Genomic DNA, 21,699 nt, shown 5'->3' on the forward strand with positions numbered 1-21,699 from the left:
TTTTCTAAAACCCTTTCTAAAGTGTAATTCAACTCTGGGGAAGACCTGCTTCAACCTATTAGGTGGCTTCTCGATGGGCTCCTGGTCACTCTAATAAAGTCATTGATTATATTTCCATGTTATATATGTTATATGTGAACTTCCTCAACTCCTAATACTACCAGTTTCATTTGTCTTTGGCAACACACAAGGGTAGTCAGACCTCAGACCAACCATCCAAACCGCTCTATCAACAAGATCCTGATATCTGAATTTCCTCTTTAGATGCCCAATTCATATCCTACCTCCCTCACAGTATCATTATCTTGCTCCTATGTTTCATTATCACTGTAATTTTAGGTACCTTATTTTAGGTATTTTTCCTTTCTCTTGCACCCAATCCAGATTCCAGTAAAGGTTAGTTACCTACTGATCCTCCTCTCCTTAAGGACATTATTTTTCCTTTTCCTTTCGCAATGAGTTAGTGTCTGGCTCACAGTCTTACCCTCTATCCCAACTTCTCTTATTCTGGGAAATTTCAACATACATTTTTAAAACTGGAGGCAAGTAGCATTCTAAATCACTGACCCTTTGGAACCATAATTGATCCTTTTATTGAATGTTTCAAATTATTTCTCCCTACATTGTTCATTATTATAATATCTGTTCCTAGTTCTACTCACTTCATTCTGTATTTAAAATGAAGTTTAAAAGATGAATATGAGGCAGAACCCTAGAGTTGTTCCAATTTGCATTTCTCTATTAATGATTTGCATCAGATGATAGAATGGATAGAGTGCTGCATCTGGAGCCATGAAGAAGCCCCAGATTTAGATACTTTCTAGCTGTATGACCCTGGGCAAGTCAGTTTCCTCATCTGTAAAATGAGCTGGAGAAGAAAATGGCAAACCACTCTAGTATCTTGGCCAAGAAAACTCCAATGGGTCGCAAAATGTTACACATAACTGAAATGACTGAACAATAACAAAAATTAGTGATTTGGGGCAATTTTTCATATGTTTTTGATTACTTGGGTTTCCTCTCTCTACCTATTGGGAAATGGCTTAGTCATATAAGTATAAATAAGTTCCTTAAATATCTTGAATTTAAGACCTTTCTCAGAGAAATTTACTTTAAATATTTTTCCCAGGTATTTTATTTCCCTTCTAATTTTAGGTACACTAAATTTATTTCTGTAAAAACTTTCAAAATTTACATAAATCAAAATTGTCCATTTTATCTTCTTTGATCCTCTTTGTCCCCTTTTTTTGTACCTAAGTCCTCTCTGATCCATAGATGTGAATGATAATTATTTCTTTGCTCCTCTAATGATAAAATCTTTAATTTCTAAGTTATGCATTCATTTGGAGTTTATCTTAACATGTTGGTCTGTAATGAATCTTTGCCAAATAGCTATCTAGTTTTCCAAGCATTTTCTCAATAACTGAGTATTTACTCCAGCAATTGGTGGCTTAGGTTTTATCAAATATTATGCTACTCTGTATGTTTGTTTCTATATGTTATATGCCCCATCTGTTCTACTAACTGTCGCCTCTTTGACTGGTAGGAAATCATTTCATGATTACTGCTTTGTAATGTAATTTGAGATCTTCTACTGATAGGTACCTTTCCCTCCCACTTTTTCATTATTACCCTTGATATTTTTGATTTTTTGTTCCTCTATGTGAATTATGTTGCTAATTTTTTCTAATTCTACAGAGTAATACTTACATGGATGATACATAAATTCATTAAGGTAATTAATTGTATTGTCTAGACCTGTTCATAAGCAAATGATATTTCTCCAGTTATTCAGATCTAGATTTGCTTTTGCAAACAGATTTTATGGATAAATTTCTATAATTCTCAAATGTCTTTCTAGCTCTTCCTGCCAAGTTTTGTTAGTATTTTACAAGAACAATGATTATTTGTGTGGATTTTTATAAAAGAAGTCCTGCAACTCTGATGACTATATTGCTTCAATTAATTTTAGGTGACTCTTTAGGATTTTGTAGGAAAATACACATTTTAAAAAATGGGAAGAATTCCTATAATACCTTATGATTTGCAAAATGCTTTAAATTATTATCTCATTTTATTATCATAATACTCTTGGGAAGTAAGTTCTATTATTATTATCCTCATTTAACAATGAGGAAACTGAGTGAAGTGACTTGCCTAGATTTATATAACCAGTAAGTGATTGAAACTAGATTTAAACTCAGTACTTCCTGACTCCAGGTCTAATACTCTATTCATTGTGTGTTCAAGCTACCTTTTATCATCATATCAACTGCAACAAGTGACCATTTTGTTCCCTTTTTTTCCCTTAGTTTCCCTTTCTTGTCTTATTGTTGTAGCTAGCATTTCTAGCACTACATTAAACAGTAGTGGTTAAACGGGCATAATTGCTTTTACCCTTGATCGAATTAGGCCTTAAATTTTTATCCATTATATATGTTTGCTCTTGGTCCTAGATTTAAATATATATATATTAAGAAAGGATCAATTTATTCACATACTTTCTAATGTTTTAAATCAAAATATATGCTGATTTTTGTCAAAAAGCCTTTTCAGCACCTACTGCAAGTATATAAGTGTGGGGGGAAGTAGGTTTTGAAGGGCTTTGAATGAATGTAAGATGATTTTATATTTGATCTTAAAGGTGATAGTCACTGAACTTTAGAACTGAATTAGAAGGGAGACATGCTCACTTTAGAAAGATTACTTTGTCAGTTGAGTGAAGGATGGCCTGGAGTGAGGAAAGCCTTGAGGCAGGAAGACTCATTGGTAGGCTATTGGAATAGTCTAGATATGAGCTAATGCCTAAAGAAACCACTGTGAGGGTAATGTAAGAGAAGAGAAGGAGGTCCATATGAAAGATGTTATAAGACAGGCATTGGCCACAGATTGGATAGTAGAAGTGAGAATGGAAAGTCAAGGATGACACCCTTATTTCCCCTCTGAATTTAATGTATTTATATTCCATGATCTTTAAATAGATATTTTTCTACATGCAGTTGTATTCAGTCTTCCTTTATCTGTTTCAGATGAAGTTGAGGTTCACGAATGTTCATTTTGTCCAAACCTTCTATGTTTAAGTAATCTCATGCACCTACATACCACCATTCCTCTTCCTTTCTTACCCATCATAGTCTCTTATCCTTCTCATTTCTGATTTCTTCAGAGACCATCAAAACAGAACAAATTCACCTACAACTGTATCCATCTCTGTATCATATTCACTGTTCTCTATGGCCCTTAAAGACATTATGGTTTTGAATACAATTCTATTTTCTCTCTATTAGTATGTAAACAATCTATCTACTCATTCCCTTTTAATTAAACACATGTAACTTTTTTTTTTAAATTATAGCTTTTTATTTACAAGATATATGCATGGGTAATTTTTCCACCATTGACAATTGCAAAACCTTCTGTTCCAACTTTTTCCTTCCTTCCCTCCACCCCCTCCCCCAGATGGCAGGTAGACCAATACATGTTAAATATATTAAAGAATATGTTAAATACAATATATATATACATATCCATACAGTTATTTTGCTGTATGAGAAGAATCGGACTTTGAAATAATGTAAAATTAACCTGAGAAGGAAATCAAAAATGCAGGCGGACAAAAACAGAGGGATTGGAAATGCTATGTAGTGGTTCACACTTATTTCCCAGAGTTCTTTCGCTGGGTGTAGCTGGTTCTATTCATTATTGAGCAAATGGAACTGATTTTGGTTCATCTCATTGTTGAAGAGAGCCAACACGTGTAACTTTCTATGTTTATTTTGGTTCCTTTTAAAATGTATAATCAGTTCTGGCCTTTTCATCAAGAATGCTTGGAAATTCCTATTTCATCAAAGATCTATTCCTCACTTCTTCCCCTTTCCCCTCACAGGATTATTTTTTTCCAGACAGACTGTTTTTGATTGTAAATATTTATCTGTTGGCTTATTGGAATAGTGTTTCTTCCTTTTTAAAGTGGCAGCTGTCGAGTATTCATCTGTAAGCCACACTGTGGCTCCTTGGTACTTGAACTCTTTCTGGTTGCTTGTAATATTTCTTCTTTGACATGGCTAATTAATAATTTATAATTTTGGCTAACATGAACAGGGTTTCTTTCCACAGGTGACTAGTATGTTCAATTTTCATTGTGTCCTCTGGTTGTTTGTAGTTTAATAGTTGTAGGCAGTTTTTATTTGTAATTTATAGGAATATAGTTTTCAGGCTTTCCATTGGTTTGGATTTTCATATAATTCAACCATTCTTAGATTATCTCTCCTTAAACTATTTTCCAGGAAGTTTGTTTATTTTCTTCTGGTTTTTTTCCCCCCTCAGTTTTTGGTTTTGTTTTCATATATCCAAGGTATCAATTCTCCTTGCTATTCTTTTCTCCCTAGATATCCTATTTATCACATTTCATTTCTTCTTTTCATAATCCTTGTGGTCAGGACATTTTTTTTCTCTCTCAGATTCCACTTGAACTTCTTGGGAAGTTGCTCTTTGCCTAAGGTTTCTATCCTGGGACTTATTTAAGACAAGGTATTTTTTCTAATAGTATTTAGTATTTTTCTTAATCTACTCAACTTAGCAGCCTCATTGTCCAGGTTGAATAAAGCTCTACTGTACTCCTCAATTAGATGCCTGGTCCTAATTGAAATATCCAAATCTGGGATCCTCCTTCTGTAGGAATTGTTGGAACTTGTGTCCTACTCTAGTCCAAGTCAAGGCTGCCTATGTGCACAGTTAGGCTAAGGTTTCCTGGATGCTGCTCAGGATCCCTCATCTATGGGCCAAGGTTCCAAGCAACTTTTCTCTCTTCTTGCTGTGGGGTCTGCCAGAGCCACCCCTAATCACTGGGGTATGCCCAGGGCCATTTTCTCACTGACAAACAGCTCATAGTTCTCCTCCTCCCTAAGCTAGACATGGTCCTTCTTCTTCTTCTTCCCTTTTCTCTTCATGTAGGGTTTACTAATTATTAGGGAGTTCTGGGCCAACCTTGAGTTGAGCTCCGCCTGGATCCCTCTAATGCTGGACTTTAGGGCCACCGCTCACTGGGCTCCAGACAAGAGGCTCCTGGACACTGTGTTCTGCCCAGACTCTCTCTCTTGCCACAGAACTCTGGGCTGCCTATTTTTGTTTTAGTCTGGGCTCCAAGGCAATTCTTGAACTGATTTGCTACTACCCTCTTGGGCATCACTGGGCTCATTTCAGAGTATTCCTCCCTACTCCAGGTTCCCTGTGGCTGCTTTTCTTGTGCTTTCAATCTACGTACCTCTGAACTATTTCAGAGTTTTTAGAGATTCTAATTGTCTTTCCATGTATCTCTAAGCTAAGGTGGAGTTTACAGGCAATACTTCTTTTTCTTTTTGAAATATCTACATTTTTATATCTTTTCTAGAGCATTTGAGAGAGATTTGGACTCTCACAGACTTAAAAAAACTACTGTCTTCCCACAATCTCCAAACGACTCATCCATTCTTTAAAAAATCTTCATTATATCCTATCATCCCCTTTAGCTATACAGCTTTCCTTCTCTTAGCAAAATTCCTTGAAAAAGCCATCTACCATCAAAACCTCCATTTCATCTCTCATTCTCTTTTGAATCTAACTTCATCAATCAAATGAAACTGTTCTCTCCAAAGTTATGATTGCCTGTTTGTCAAATCTAACGGCCTTTTTTCCATGCACATCCTTCAGTAACATCTGATGTGGCTGACTGCCTTGTCCTTCTGGATATTTTTTGGATTTTGGAGACTTTGCTTTCTTTGGACCTCCTCCTATTTCTTCGACTGCTGCTTCTCAGCCTCTTGGGTTGTATAATCATTGGACCTAATTATCAAGTCCTGTTCTCTCACCTGAGCTGTAGTTCATCATCAACTTCTTGTCAGATATTTTTCAGACAAAGTTCCAACTCGGCATGTTCAAAACAGGATTCATTTCCTTTTCCACCAAGTCGTCCCCTTTTGTGAACTTTTCTGTTATTGTCAAAACATCTATCTTCCTAGTCACCAAGGTCTGAAATCCTGGTGTCCAATTTAACCGTTTCCTCTTCTATAACATCTCTTACACATGTTCCCATCTCTCTACTCACACAGTTATGCTTCACATTCAGTTTCTTATTACTTCTCACCTGAATAATGAACAGCCTCCTAAATAATCTCCTTGCCTCAAGTTTTTATCTACTCCAATTCATCTTTTACTCAGCTACCAGCACTTTCCTCAAGATAGGTCTAAGCAGATCACATACACTTCTTCAATAAGCTCTAATGACTCTATTACCTCCAAAATCAAATATAAAGTGTTTTGTTGATCATTTAAGGCTCTTCCAACTTTCAGCTTATGGGTAGGAGAGGTATTCTTAACCAAATGAGGGTTGGAGACAATTATAAAAAATCATGATAATGTAAAAAAAAAAAAGATAACAATAAAAACTTAATTAAAAAAATATACAAAAAAGATCTTTATAATCTGGTAATCTTTCCATTTCTCTTACATTTACTTCCTATGATCCAGTCATATTGGCCTGCTTGCTTTTCCTCATGTATGACACATAATAGCCATATTATCCATGCCTGGAACATTTCCTCTACCAGCCTTGAACTTTTAAGGAGTTCCTTAAGGACTTCATATCTCCCACTCTATAAGTCCTTTCCTGCTCTTCAGAGCTGTTAGAGTCATCTCCACTAAGGTTACCTTCTATTTACTCTGTATTTATCTTGCAAGTTCTGATTATACTTGTTATCTCTTCTCTTCCCCACCTTGAGAATGTAACTTCCTTGTTGACTGATCCTTTCTTTTTCTCCCTTTCCAAACTGGACAACTAGTTGCTTCCTAATTTCCTTCTTTCCTCTTTTATCCCCAAACATTTAGACGGATTATCCGCATTCCTGGAAAAGTTCCCTTTACAATTCAGCCTACTGAAATCTTTCTCTCTGATTCCCTCAGAAAGAAACAACTATGACCTCTCCAATCTCTTTTCTTTCTCTGTTTGGCCTCTCCTAAATACCTGAGAGACTCCAACTTGTCTTATGATTATTTCTGTATGTATCTTATTCCTCTCCGAGACTGTAAATTCTTTAAAGGCAAGGATTCAGTTGATTTTTCTGTCCCCCAGGACAGATGTTATTGGCAGCTCACTGATCTAAGTACAGTTTCAAGAAAGAAGCCATCTATTGACAACAAGATGGAGGCAGTTTCATCTTCACAGCAGTGTACATTAGAAATTGGATTTATTTTTTTTAAGTGGCTATAAATCAGGAGTATGAAACACAACTATTGGCCATTAACACTCATTATGCACTAAAGTACACTCCTTCAAAAAGCAAGAGTGACTGGTATTGCTATTCAAGATGGAAGATCTCAAGGGAAAATGGAGACACCAGAAACTGATAGAGGGGAGGGAAAGACAAGGGGAATTTTTTTCTAAGTATAATCTGGAATTGTAAATTGCAGGAACCAGACCTTTCTGTGTGACTAATATTCAAATAGTTTAAATGAAGAAAAGGCAGGGGGGAAGGGAGTGCTGTAGTGAATGACACATGAGGGAACAGAAGGGAGCATTTCAATTACTAGTTGGGATTCAGAACTAATTCTATTCAAAGGACTCCAACACTCACTAAGGCATTTTGAACTGTTGGCATAGAACCAAATTCTGTCAAAGGGGCATAATCTTACTTCCCACCTGGGTAGTGAAAGTTACAGATGGGAACAGCTTTCTGGATTATTCTGTGAACCATATGTCTATTTCTTTGAGAAATCTCCTTAGGTAAGAAATTGCTCAGAAATGAGCCAACACATGTGGGAAAATGCATCAGGAGAACTCCTAACTTGGTTCTTTACAGTGGGATCTGTTTAACAATTTCTTCAAATGTCATTATAGCACTGAGACAAGAGCCTTAAATACTACTATCACCCAAGCTGCCACATGGGTTCAAAATGGCTACAATGGCCATGGCTTGGCAACATGTTGCATGACTGCTGAGTGACAAGTATCAAGGTAGTGGGATTAGGGAAACAAGGTAAGAGGATTGGGGAAAGAAGAGAGGGAGAACTAAAAGAAGGTACAACTCCATGATTTCATATTTATCCTCTAAAAAGTACCTTTGTTTACAAGTGTAGTTTAATCTTTAAAATCCAGACTGATTAACAAATTTCCTGAGAAAATATATCTATCTTTAGACAACCTCCACATTTCTTTCCTATAAGCATCATTTCTCTTTGCATCTTCATAAATTTTATTCATGAGAGTTTCCATCCTGCTTGGGTTTATCCTGTAAAATATTAAACCAACAGCTCCCATGTGTCATTTCTCTGTACCTGATGAAATCTCCTTTACCAAAATGTAATGTGTATGTCACTATGGACCAATATCTAATTTCTCTTGTGATGAAGATCCCAGAATTCCCATTCATATTTTGGAAAAACAAGTTCCTCCTTACTGGTCAAAATCAGATCTAGACAGGAATTGTTCTTTACTAATCTGAAGTATGATGTTACTATTCAGTCAAGTCATGAAACTATTAACTGGTTTGATTTTATCAGGGAGAACCTGGTCTGTAGTATACTCTGATATTGCTTCTGCTTCCACTTCCATAGATGTTCATCCAAATGTTCTTCATAATACTCTTTTTTTGTTTCTTTCCTGATACATAATAGTCTTTGCTCTGCCTGTACTTTATCTTGTACCTTTTGAATAAGGAAAGCATATTCTAAAGTCATATACCAGTCATAACACTTCAATATTATGTATGATATAAAATTTGCCTCTTCAACCTGGAATCTTTCTTTTTCTCTCCCTGTTTCTCCATATTTATGCACTTACATACAGATAGTAAGACCATGGGTTTTCTTACTACCTCATTCCTTGTATTTTGTCTTCTCTGACAAATTCTAGGCAATTCTATTGCTATTTTCTTTCCTAGGCTTTTCCTGCTTCCTTTTTTAACCTAAGTGCTTTGACTTTGTGTGAGGATAAACCTTTTCGATTTTAGCTCCCCTTCCTGCCCTTTTGGTTTGAGAATCTTCCCTCTTATTTCTCTAAAAAAAAAATAATAATAATAATAATATTATGTGTTTATTTGCTGAGAACTCCCCTTTTCCTACTTTTCTTCATCTCATTACCCAGATGCCTTCTGTCACTATCTCCTCTATCATCCCTGTATTGCACAAAAAGGTAGTCCTTGTCGTCACAGCAAATCCCTGTATATGCACAGGTGATCCCATTTCATCCCATTTTCTCCAATAGATTGCTCCCACATTTATCTTCAAAGGTTTCTTCCCTAAAACCTACAAATATGCTTACATTTTTCTCATCCTCAAAAAATCCTTTACCTATCTCCACTAGCTAGGGTTCCATAAATTCCTTGAGAAGGGCATCTGCAAAGGGAGCTTCCATTTCTTTTCCTCTCATTCTTTTCTTAATCCTCTATTAGGGTGGATTCTGACCTCTTTATTTCACAGAAACTGCCTATCTCTTCACTGTTTTCTCAATTGCCAAATCCAATGGTCTTTTCTCAAGCCTCTTCTTTCCTGACCTCTGGGCAGTCTTTGACACTGCTGATCACTCTTTCCTGTTCTTGATTCTCTCTTCTTTCTAGGTTTCATGATACTTCTCTCTTCTGGTTGTCTCCTATTTATACAACCACTTCTTCTCAGTCTCAATTGCTATATTTTTATCCAGATCATGCCCACCAACTGTGGTTCTCCTACAGGGATATGTCCTGGGTCCTCTTCTCTTCTCCCTGAATACTATTTCACTTGGTGATTTCATCAGCTTTCATTGATTAAAATATCATCTCTCAGCTGATGTTTCTCAAATCTACCCATCCTGTCATAATCTTTTTCCTGACCTCCAGTCTTGCATCCCAATTGCCTATTGGACATATCAAATTGGATATACAGTAGAAATCTTAAACCCAACATGTCCAAAACCAAACTCATTATATTTTCCCCAAGACCTCCTCTCTTCCAAATCTTCATATTACAATTATTCTCAATTCCTCTAAGCTTGCAAATTCAATTTCTCTTTAACATTCCCCCTACATTCCAATCTGTTACCAAGGCTTGTCAATTTTGCCTTTGTAACATTTCTCACATTTGTCCCCTAATTGCCACAACCCTGGTGCTGACCCTCAATACCTAATATCTAGACTATTGCAAAAGCCTACTGTGATTGGTCTCCCTGTCTCAAGCTTCTTCCTATTCAGCTGCAAAAGTTATCTTCCTAAAGTAGATTAAGGAGGAATGGGAAAGGCTTCTTGAAGAAGTTATAATTTTACAAAGAATATATAGTGGGGAGTTCTATGATTTGACCCTTTTGCTACTCTTATCAACTCCAGTAGCTTCCCATCACCTTAGGATCGAATATAAAAACCTCTGGTGTTTTTTAAAAGCCTTTCTTAATCTGCATAAGTGTGAATGTGGGTCCGTGCATACACACACACACACACACACACACACACACACACACACACACTCTCTCTCTCTCTCTCTCTCTCTCTCTCTCACCCTTTCCAGTCTTATATTTTACTCCTTTCCACATAAACTGTACCAATGACACTGGACTTCTTGTTCTTGCATAATTCTGGGGGTTTTGACTAATTGCACTCTATGGCTAGAATTATCTTTTTTCTTCATCTCCATCCCCTGCATTTTTCTAAGTCCCAACTAAAATTCCAACTTCTTCACAAAGCCTTTTTTTCAGACCTCTTTAATCTTGGTGTCTTCCCTCTGAGATTATCTCTAATTTATCATAAGCAAATAGAGAGATAGAATATCTATAACCTATATCAAACAAGATAAGAATATAAGCATATCTACATTGATCTATGTAGATTTGCAGACTTTCTCCTCTATTAGACTGCAAACTCCCTGAAATCAGGAACTTTCTTTGTATCCTATGTTAAGTTGTGATTGGTCCACAGTGGTGATTACTAAAAGCTTCTTGATTTGACTTGAGTAGTTAAATTATTTTTTTCTTATGATCTTCTCTGTCCCTTAATTAGCTAAGAATTCTCTCTACTAGCTATCCTTGTAAAAAGGTAACTCCCTTAATTATGTTCTATTTTTTTAAAAAAAAGTGACCTTTTATATGTAGGTCATATCCATTTTAAATATAATCGTCTAAGTAATTTTTTTTTTTTTGCTAAATTGAATTCCAGTTTTTCCAGGAGTACTTGAGGAATAAAAAGTCCTTCTCTAAGTAGTTTTATGTTCTTGGTTTATCAAACATTAATACTTCATAAAGTAGTGAAAATATTGGAAGCAAAGTTAAATCTTCAGAAAACTTGAATTGAGACACCCAAGGGAATATGGATACCTGAAATTGGCAGGAAGTCAAAAAAAGAAAAACTTAGCCAATTTTTCTATTTTCATCATCAGTGAAAGAAGAATAAAAGTCATTATAACTGAAAAGGAAACATGGTGCCATAGAAAGAATACCAGCTCAAATCCCTGGGTCCTGCTACTAGTTATTATGACCTTATCCAAGTTATAATAACCCCTCCACTTCATTTTCCTCATCTGTAATTGATGAGAATAATAGTTGTATTACCTGCTTCAGAAGGTCATTAGGATGATTAAATGGGATGGTTTAATTGTAAACCATAAAACATTACAGGAATGTAAATTATTATTATTAATTCATGAGTTTGCCAGGGTCTTTTGAGTTAAATTATGGGAATAAGAGAGGGGCTCCCATTAGGAAACTGGTAACAAAGATAGATGAGCAACTGGATCTTCTCATTTTATGCCTCCTCAATATGCCCTATTTCCATCATAGAAAAACAATATAAAGAGCACTCAACTTTGGAATTTGGATTTGGAAACTGCACAAGGTCGATCTCAAATTCATGTCTAAAACTGAGTTTTTTCCCCCATGTAACCTGCTCACCACCTACTGAATATATGAACATAGACAAGTCAATTAGCTAATTACTCTGAGACTTAGTTTCTTCATTTATGAATGCTGATAATAATACTTTCCTTTCCTACTTTTCAGGATTAATGTGAAGATGAAAATAAGACAATGAAAAGCATTTTGAAAACTGTGGAGTCCTACACAAAAAAAAAAAATTATCATCATTATTATAAATCTATGAAGGATACTGCTTATTTAAAACTCAAGTTCTAGCCTCAATCTGCTAACTAGCCAAGCCTAATCTTCTTTCAGCCAAGGTCAATGTACCCTAAAGTAGGGAAATTCAAATCTTACACTCTGTAGATCCAGAATAAAAGCAAAAAAGCAGGAGACCTGAAAAAGCTTGTTTCCTTCTCTACAGGAAGGTGGGAGGAAAGTAATTGTTCATAGAAGCAACAGTATCGCAATTTGCTTCAGTAAATACAAGGAGACTCTGGAGTACAGGAGCCCAATTCTAGCATTATGGAAAGGCATTTCTTTCCAGACAGTAGGAGCCATATATTCCCACCACTGGTAGAGACTAGTTCACCAGCAAGCTGGTAATTTATTGCAACACTCCTGCTTCACTCCTCCCTGGGGAATCTCAGAGTTGGCATTATGTCCGCCCACTTGTCAAGCTATTTTATACAAGTAGCAATTATATCAAGCTTCAAAGGAAAAAAAATACTGTCTTATTTTAGAATGTATGTAACGCAAGACAGCCACAGAGTGACACATGTGCCTAGTTTTTAAAGTGATACTGTCAACTAGTTTAGACTCTCCCCCCCAAAAAAAAAAAATTATCAACAAACTATCATGGGTTAACCTAGAAGTCTGGATGGCTTTTATAAAGTTAAATAACTACAGGCAAGATAGAAGTGATGAGGAAAGTGATAGGATAATCACCTCTTCTATCATAAGAAAAAAGACTGGGGGAAATGATCACTGATGCCATATAATCCTGGGTTTCACTCAATCTTATTGCACCTATAATCTCTAATGCTCCAAGAAACAGAAAAGAATCTTTAATCCAGCTTGGTTAGAACACAAAAAAGATTGGGGAAGTTAGGCCAACACGTCCTTAAATACCTTCTTCAAGCTGGTTTGCTTTGGAGGACTTGCTCTTCCAGAATAGGGCTTCCTTATTCTCCTCTATTTATCACAATTGGAAAGAATTTTCCTAACAAGTCCAGTAGAAAACAGACTCTTCCTACATTGGTGCTAATCAGAAACTCCTGAGGCTACACCATTTATGTTCCTCTTTTGAGGCTGGTGTTAACCTAGAATCTAGCAATGAATGCTAAGGACAAGAAAAATCGTTTTTAACACTTTTTAAAGTCTATATTAGTAGAAATAGGAAAATCACCCTCTGCCTGGATATATGGGCTGCTGGGTATGGAGTGAAGGTACAACTGCTCAAGTCAATCTTATATTGCTTTTGTTTTCTTTATCAAGGAAAATTATTTTCCAACTAGACAAAAAAGGTGAAAATTGAATAAGAGGGAATTCAAATGGAAATAAGAAAACTTAACAGAGCATCTAGCTGCCTTCAATGAATTTAAGTCACCAAGGAAATGTTATCACTGATATTTTAAAATAAATTAAATTCTAGAATTATGAAAGAACTGATAATAGGATCACCAAGTCACTGTTGGTGACCTCTGAAATATGACAGAAAATGCAAAGACAGTGAGATAAAACTGCAGAAGGATAAATGTCTTGATTTTCAAAAGGGGGCAAGGGCAGAGAATGTCAAAGAACAGGCTAGGGAGTTTGAATCCAATTCCTTGAAAAATTATAGAAGAGAGTATTATAGGGTTGATTTTCAAACACTAATTAAGAAAGGAAAGTACTAACCACTAGAAACAGCATAGATTAAGTACAGATTTATCAGACTAGCCTCATTTCCCTTTTAATGAGGCATATGACAACATCTTATATCTTTGTGAACAAAATAGAGAGAGATGACATTGAAGATGGAATCATTATGTGAATTCAGAACCAGATAAAATGTTTTAGTATACCTTTCAACATCTTAACTGATAGAGTAGAAAGTCAATGAGCAGGGGAAAAAAAAAAGACGAGATAATGCTATAGAGGATTGGTTGAAAGAACTAGGAATGTTTAGTCTAAAGAAAAAAAAGATTTAGGGCAAAGATGTCAAACACATGGCTATGGCCAGAATCAGATTAAAATGTAACTGGGAAAAATTTAACAAAATAAACTTCAATAGTATATAATGTTAATATGTAGTTTTAAAAATCAATATACAGTATGCAGAAAACCTTATTTATGATCTAGTGGTCCCCATTTCTATGTGAGTTTGGTACCACTGTCTTGGGGTAATTTCGATAGCCATCTTCAAGCTACAGGATTGTCATGTAAAAGAGAGATTCGATTTGTTCTACTTTGCTTTAAGTAGCAAAGCTATGGGTAATAAGTAGATGTTAATCTGGAAGATCAATGTAATAAAAAAACTTCCTAAATCATTAGTCATCCAAAAGTAGAATGGGCTGTTTTGGGATTTCTCATCACTATAGTTCCTACTTAATTAAGGATTGAATTATATGACCTTGAGATCTCTTCCAACTCTGAGTTTCCTTTGTGCTGGAATGTCCTGTTCAGCATCACAGACTTTGATTCCTAATTTCTGAAGATAACTGTTACCAACCATTTAACTTAAATTCCTTCCCATTCATGAGGTCAGAACAAGAAATGAATGTGACAAATTAAAACTTTTGAGTAAACTACATTATGAATGTGAGTTGTGGGAATTAATGTTCTGCTATCTATTCTTAATCTTAATTGTCCTTATTTAAAAAAAAAAAAAACTTCCTTATTTTGGTTCTATCGTTATTTTCTAACAGTGCCATATCATAAAAACAAAGTTAAATATACAGTAAGAAAAATCATGAAGACATTTCCTAACTATTCACTTCAAATATACAATTCTCTATAACTCCTCCCAATGTTCATGTTATATACATTTCTCCATGAATTAGGGAAATTATCTAGCCTCATCCATCTAGATTCAACTGAAGTCCCTATTACACCAAGACTTGAGCTCCACATTCTTTACCTCTGTATCCTAATTTATCTCTTTCTTCTTTGAACTCCTACAATACATATAGTTGGAAATACACACACACACACACACACACACACACACACACACACACACACACAAATGCACACACCCTCTGAAGCCAGGGTATGTAATACAGGGGTTCATAATCTGGAATCCAAAGAAAGATGTCAGGAAATTTGCAAGCTTAGATGGGGTAAGGGGGAGGGATAACATTTATTCTTACTAACTTCTAATTAAAATTTAGCATTTCCTTCAATTTTTTAATAATCTAAGAAGGGGTTCATATATCACTAAACCACTAAAGTATTTATGACACAAAAATGGTTAAGAACTACTGGACTAATTTTGTTTTCCCTTGAGAAACTTTTATAATACTTGGTTGCCTTAATCAAGACATTTAATTAAGATTAGTTGATTAATGGCTGAAGTTTTGGGACCAGTCAGGTCTTGGTCTAGAAAATCCCATACGTTTCCATGTTGGCTCCCTACAAATCTAAAGGAAATGGTGAAGAGTCACAAATTTGGATTTAGAAACAGATATACATAGGCCACATTTGAGAAATTCCTTTTCTAAAAACACCCTAGATTTGAAATGTGAGAAGCTTCCTCAAATCTCCTCTTTTCCAAACCAAGAGCTGAAAAAGAATTTATTATGGGACTATCTAAAAGATTTATGTTTCGTATATGACCACAGCAAGCAAATATGAGGATTGCTTCTACTCATTACATAAGCTTCTGGGGTACTAAAGCCACAGTTATCTCTGGCGAGAGTCCACACTTAAGTGTTATAGTCTCAGTAAGGAGGCTCTAAATCATTCTAGAATCCCCACAGCACTTAGAAATTCTACAGATGCCCACCAAATTGTAATAGTTGGGTCAAATTTAGTCACAGAGATGTTGAGAGATACAGCAGATAAACAAATGGTCATGACAACACGTAGGATTCAAGACTGTAGTACTTGTTTGTATTTGTACTGTATTGTATTATATTGTTGTTTGTATAATATAATCAGGTCAATGTATACCATCCGAAACAAGTAGAAAAAATGCAAAGAAAAGCAGTACAGAGAACAGACAGTAAAGGCATTTGGGGAACCTATAAGCAGCCTGGACCAATGACTGGCACCTCTTCCAACATATTTCTCCTTATGATGTGTTCTCTGAATCTTTGCTCTTTTACAATATTCAGGAAACAAAATATCTCCAAAAAATGTACTATTTTTCAATGACCTTCTCTGTCCTACTATCCATCCAAACAAACAAGGAAGATTTAGATAGACCAAGAACCCCATACATGCAGATGGGGGAATGTTCATGGTCAGATTGGTAACTGAAGAAGTTTGGCTTCCTCAGAAACTATGAGAATCTTCTAATATTACAGAGAGGAAATGCAAATTAGATACATTTATGGTATTACTCTATGAAGTAGGCAGCTACTCACTCTATGCCAAATTACAGCAAAAACTCTTTGTGGAAGATATGTGGAGATAACAGAAGACACAACTCAACTAGAGAAAGAAAGCCCTAAGATTTATAAGAATTATACTCCCAAAATAGAATGAAGCCTGAAATAAATTCTTAAGGAAACTGGAGGAAAGGAAATCAGGGTCCCTAGTTTTAAAAGTTTAGCCTGGACACAGATTTAATTTGATTTCTACTCTCTTAGCTTCTCAAGGAAAGGGCACTCAAGATTTCATGGCTTCCCCAATATATTTCCTTCAATAACTTCATCCAGGGGGATTGAGAGAAAACTTTTCAGAGATCTGAAAAAGCAGCACTTAGTCACATTATGTGCACACGTTGGCCCTGTGCTAACTAGGGAATTGGTGAAGAGGCAACCCACATAAGCCATTCTTTATTCTGAAAGCTTTAAGATCTCCAGTGACAAATGCCAAAGTGTTTCATCCCTCCCCCTCAATCTGTGACTCTCCATAGATAACTACCTGCTGGGCTATTTTGCCATCAATGGAAAAATAAATGTAGCTCATTTCAAACTTCAGAGGTTACCTATGTAGTTCAAATATAGAAAGGAGCAAGACATACCCCAATGACACTTCCTAGCCTCATTCACTGTTCAAACTTATTTTTCCCCTTTTGATCATAACATTATTCAGCCCATTGTCTAACAATAAGTCTCTCCTTCTTATAACATAAAGTGTGGCTGGAGTCCAGGTCCTGTTGCCACGTTGGCACAAGAGGATGGGCCAAGCCTGGGGCCTTGGACAACTTTAGTTTCCTCAGTTCTAAAATGAGAACATGACACTGAACAAACTTAAGGGATTATGTAGAGTAGTTTAACCCACCATCCAGAAGAAAACAAAGAATACAAAACTTCTATAAGATCTAGGCCTTATTCTAGTAGGTATATGAGGGAGAAGTGCAGTACAAATTCTAAGACACTAAGATAAGACATAGAGAAGACACTCACCTCATACCATTTGTCCTGGGAAGAGAGGGGATGTAGGATTTTGGTGTGGTGCAGGACTCCTAATATGGGAATCAAACTGAAACCCCACCACACATCCCTTACTTCACCATACACTTTTACTTCTGAGGTTACTTAAGAAGGAAAGTCTATAAGAACCAGCAAGGTAAATACAGGAGACATCTGAGTCTGAATCCTACATTTAAAACTTACTAGCTATATAAAAGGCTACCTTGCTTAGCCTCAGCTTTTTAATCTGTAAAATGGGGATAACAACAGTACATACTTTAGATGATCCTTTGAGAATCAAATGAGATTGTATGTATGAATATGTGTATGCCTTTCTGTGTATGTGCATATGCATATATGTGATGCTGAGGAAATCACATAATATTTCATTGTTCCTACATACTGCTCTAAGATTATAAATTATAGATGGCAATCTGTTTTGGTAGAGGGAGTTTTCACAATAGGAATCCCCAAATTGAAAAAAAAAAAAAACTTATTTTTTTACCTGAACCAAAATAAAAAACAAATTGGGGTGGGGAGGGGAGGGTAGGAAGGCAGTAGTGATCTGGATTTCTTTGGCAACTGTTTGTTCCTTCTTCTGTTTTGCTGGTGTTAAACTATATTTCACATTTTATTGATCAGAAAAAATTAGACTTCATTTATATTTCCAAAGCTAAAGAAAAGGGATTAAATAAAAACAAGAGGAAATTACTGGATATGTCATATCAGAACAGCTTAAACATCAGGGCCAGAAATGTGAGCTAAGAATTAAAGATGAGGCAAACAGAGGTTTGAGATTTAAACCATATAATCTAAGCTAGAGTAATCTAAAACACAACAGTTGGGGGAGCACAAAACCCTTTTTTGGGGGGAGGGGAGGAGGACATAACTGGCAATATTATTGGATATTGTTTAGCATAACTCCTGAATAAATGCATCCAATTTTTTCAACAGTCATATCTTCCTCCCTTTCTTGCAAAGGAAAAAGATAGCTATAGGCATGAAACATAGTATGTAACAGCAGACTCAATGGATATGTTAGTTTTTTAGAACTGATAGTTCCTTTTTTTTTTTTTTTTTTTTTTTAAACCCTTAGTAAACACTTGTCTCTTTGATAGTGAAAAGCACATACCTGGAAGTATCAAGGAATGGTTTATAAGCAAGGATGATCCACTCTTCTCTGTTGGATGAATACCGAGGCTCCCGGGGTGTTTCTGCTATTGTATCTAAATCCACTAAATAATGGCATTTGCTGATGTCAACCTGGAATACAAACAAAATACAATTTTTCAACAAGACAGTAAAAGGCATATAATATTATCTGAAATCCCAGAGACTTCCAAAAAGTCTCAAGAATCAGAAATCATTATGTCCTCCACAGTAATACACCAATACAAAGATCACACGTTCCCTCAACTACATGTACTTATTTTGTTTTATAACAATTCAGAAAGGGGGGAGATGGAAAGGTGGAATGTGTTAACCTAGTTAAAGAGGTAGATATATTCAGCACTTGGAGACCTGGCTTAGCTTACCTCTGGAAATGACTACAAGTGTAGAGGATGCTTACCAATCCGAGCAAAAGTTGCTTAAAATTACCCTAAGTCAATGTGCTGACCCCAGGAAACAAATCATCTCACTTTAATTTTCAATTCATCACATTTTATAACCAGGAACAAAAGGGAACAAAGGTAGAAGAATGACTGAACACAATTGTCAACCAAGGTGTGAGGGAAGTCCTCCTAACCGCTGACTGAATCACAGCAGCTACCTGAATCAATTAAACAATACAGTTTACAGGTGTGTTATGTATTGCAGCCATCACAGAACATGAACAGAGTTCAGTGAAATTATATTGTTGAGGTCTAGCTTTGGGGTACCTAAATGAAATTAGGGTTAAGGTCTAGTGGCAGGTTTGGGGTACAGATTCGGTGCAAGGGGGTCTAGTAGCGGTGCGAATTCCCAACAAAAGCATTTATTGGCCTGGAGAGCTAGATTGATAAAAGAGGTTTATTATTAGATAAGCAAAGTTAAAGTAGAGGAAGCTCGATAACACACCCAGCCCCCCCCCAAAGAAAGACTCCAGTTTTTTCTGTTTTTCTTTGGTAGTTTGTCTCTGATTAATAGACAGAATGAGCAAGAAGCTGAAGAGGACTTTAACCCTTGACAGCTTCTATACAGATAGAGAGCAGACTCTAAATCCTGAGGAGACTAAAAACAGGCAGTCCCCAGGTGATTCCCCAAAGGAGGAGATCGTCTGTTCCTCAGCACAGATGAACCTCATAGAAGTGATTAAAAAGGCTCTCACAAGGGAGCTAGAAGAAAAATGGGAAAAGAGCCTGGAGAAAGTTAAAGAGAGAGTGGATAAAGAAGTAAAATCCTTGAAAAATAGGATTAGTGAACTGGAAACAGAAAACAGCTCTCTAAAAAACAAAATTGGCGAAATGGAAAAAAATTCCACAGAACAAAAGAACTCAATTGGACAATTAGAAAAAGATTTTAAAAAAGTGAGTGAAGAGAATACTTCACTGAAAATCAGAATTGAACAAGTGGAATTGAATGACTCGAGGAGACAAGAAGAATCAGTCAAGCAAATCCAAAAAAATCAAACAATGGAGAAAAATGTGAAATACCTTCTGGGGAAGACAACAGACCTGGAAAACAGATCCAGGAGAGACAATCTGAGAATCATTGGACTCCCAGAAAAACATGATGAAAAAAAGAGCCTGGACACTGTCTTCCAGGAAATTATCAAAGAGAACTGCCCAGAAGTCATAGGAACAGAGGAAAAAATAAACATTGAAAGGATTCATCGATCACCCACTGAAAGGGATCCTAAAATCAAAACACCAAGGAATATAGTGGCCAAATGCCAGAACCCTCAGATGAAAGAAAAAATATTGCAAGCGGCTAGAAAAACCCAATTCAAGTATCAAGGAGCCACAATAAGGATCACCCAGGATCTGGCAGCATCCACATTAAAAGATCGAAGGGCCTGGAATATGATATTCCGAAAGGCTAAGGAACTTGGTATGCAACCAAAAATAACTTACCCAGCGAGAATGAGCATCTTTTTCCAGGGAAGAAGATGGACATTCAACGAAGTAAGCGAATTTCATCTATTTCTGATGAAAAAACCAGAACTTAACAAAAAGTTTGATCTACAAATATAGAACTCAAGAGAAATCTAAAAAGGTAAAGATTAATCTTGGGAACTATATTTTGACTATATAGATGTATAAAGAATACATGTATACCTTGTTCTAGAAATTGATGTGGAAAGGACATTGTACCAGAAAAAGGGTAAAGTGGGGGTAGTACATCTCATGAAGAGGCATAGGAAACCTATTATATCTGAGAGAAAGAATGGAGGGGGATGAATATAGTGGGTATCTTACTGCCTTCAGAATTGGCTTTAAGTGAAAAATCTTAAGACATATTCAATCTATGGTGAAACTTCTCCCATCTCATTGAAAAGTGAGAAGGGAAAAGTGGAAAGGGAAGGAATAAGCTAAGCGGAAGGGAATACGGGAACTGGGAGGGAAAGGGGTAAGATAGGGGGAGGAACTCTAAGGCGGGGGGAGGGACACTAAAAAGGGAGGACTGTGAGAAGCAAGGGGTGCTCGCAAGCTTAATACTTGGAAGGGGGGGAAAGGGGAAAGAAGGGAGGAAAGCATAAACCGGGGTTAACAAGATGGCAAGTAATACAGAATTGGTCATTCTAACCATAAACGTGAACGGGGTAAACTCCCCCATAAAGAGGAAGCGGTTAGCAGAATGGATTAAAAGCCAGAATCCTACAATATGTTGTTTACAGGAAACACACCTGAAGCGGGGAGATACATGCAGGTTAAAGGTAAAAGGTTGGAGCAAAATCTACTATGCTTCAGGTGAAGTCAAAAAAGCAGGGGTAGCCATCCTGATCTCAGATCAAGCTAAAGCAAAAATTGACCTGATTAAAAGAGATAAGGAAGGACACTATATCTTGCTAAAGGGTAGCATGGATAATGAAGCACTATCTATATTAAACATATATGCACCAAGTGGGGTAGCATCTAAATTCTTAAAAGAGAAACTAAGAGAGCTGCAAGAAGAAATAGACAGTAAAACTATAATAGTGGGAGATCTTAACCTTGCACTCTCAGAATTAGATAAATCAAACCAGAAAATAAATAAGAAAGAAGTCAAAGAGGTAAACAGAATACTAGAAAAGCTAGATATGATAGATCTCTGGAGAAAATGTAATGGAGACAGAAAGGAGTACACTTTCTTTTCAGCAGTTCATGGAAC

At 36.2% G+C, this 21,699-nt stretch overlaps 1 protein-coding gene across 1 annotated transcript in view; it reads right to left on the reverse strand.

Annotated features, from left to right (window-relative positions):
* ALG9 (ALG9 alpha-1,2-mannosyltransferase) overlaps positions 1–21,699 on the reverse strand; it is a 131,934-nt gene that overhangs the window by 12,710 nt on the left and 97,525 nt on the right. Inside the window, exon 14 of the mRNA XM_051986963.1 lies at positions 18,542–18,672. Coding sequence (XP_051842923.1) covers positions 18,542–18,672 — 131 coding nt within the window. The remainder of the gene's footprint in view (positions 1–18,541; positions 18,673–21,699) is intronic.

The sequence above is a fragment of the Antechinus flavipes genome, chromosome 3, assembly GCF_016432865.1.
Source record: "Antechinus flavipes isolate AdamAnt ecotype Samford, QLD, Australia chromosome 3, AdamAnt_v2, whole genome shotgun sequence".
Lineage (NCBI taxonomy): Eukaryota > Metazoa > Chordata > Mammalia > Dasyuromorphia > Dasyuridae > Antechinus > Antechinus flavipes.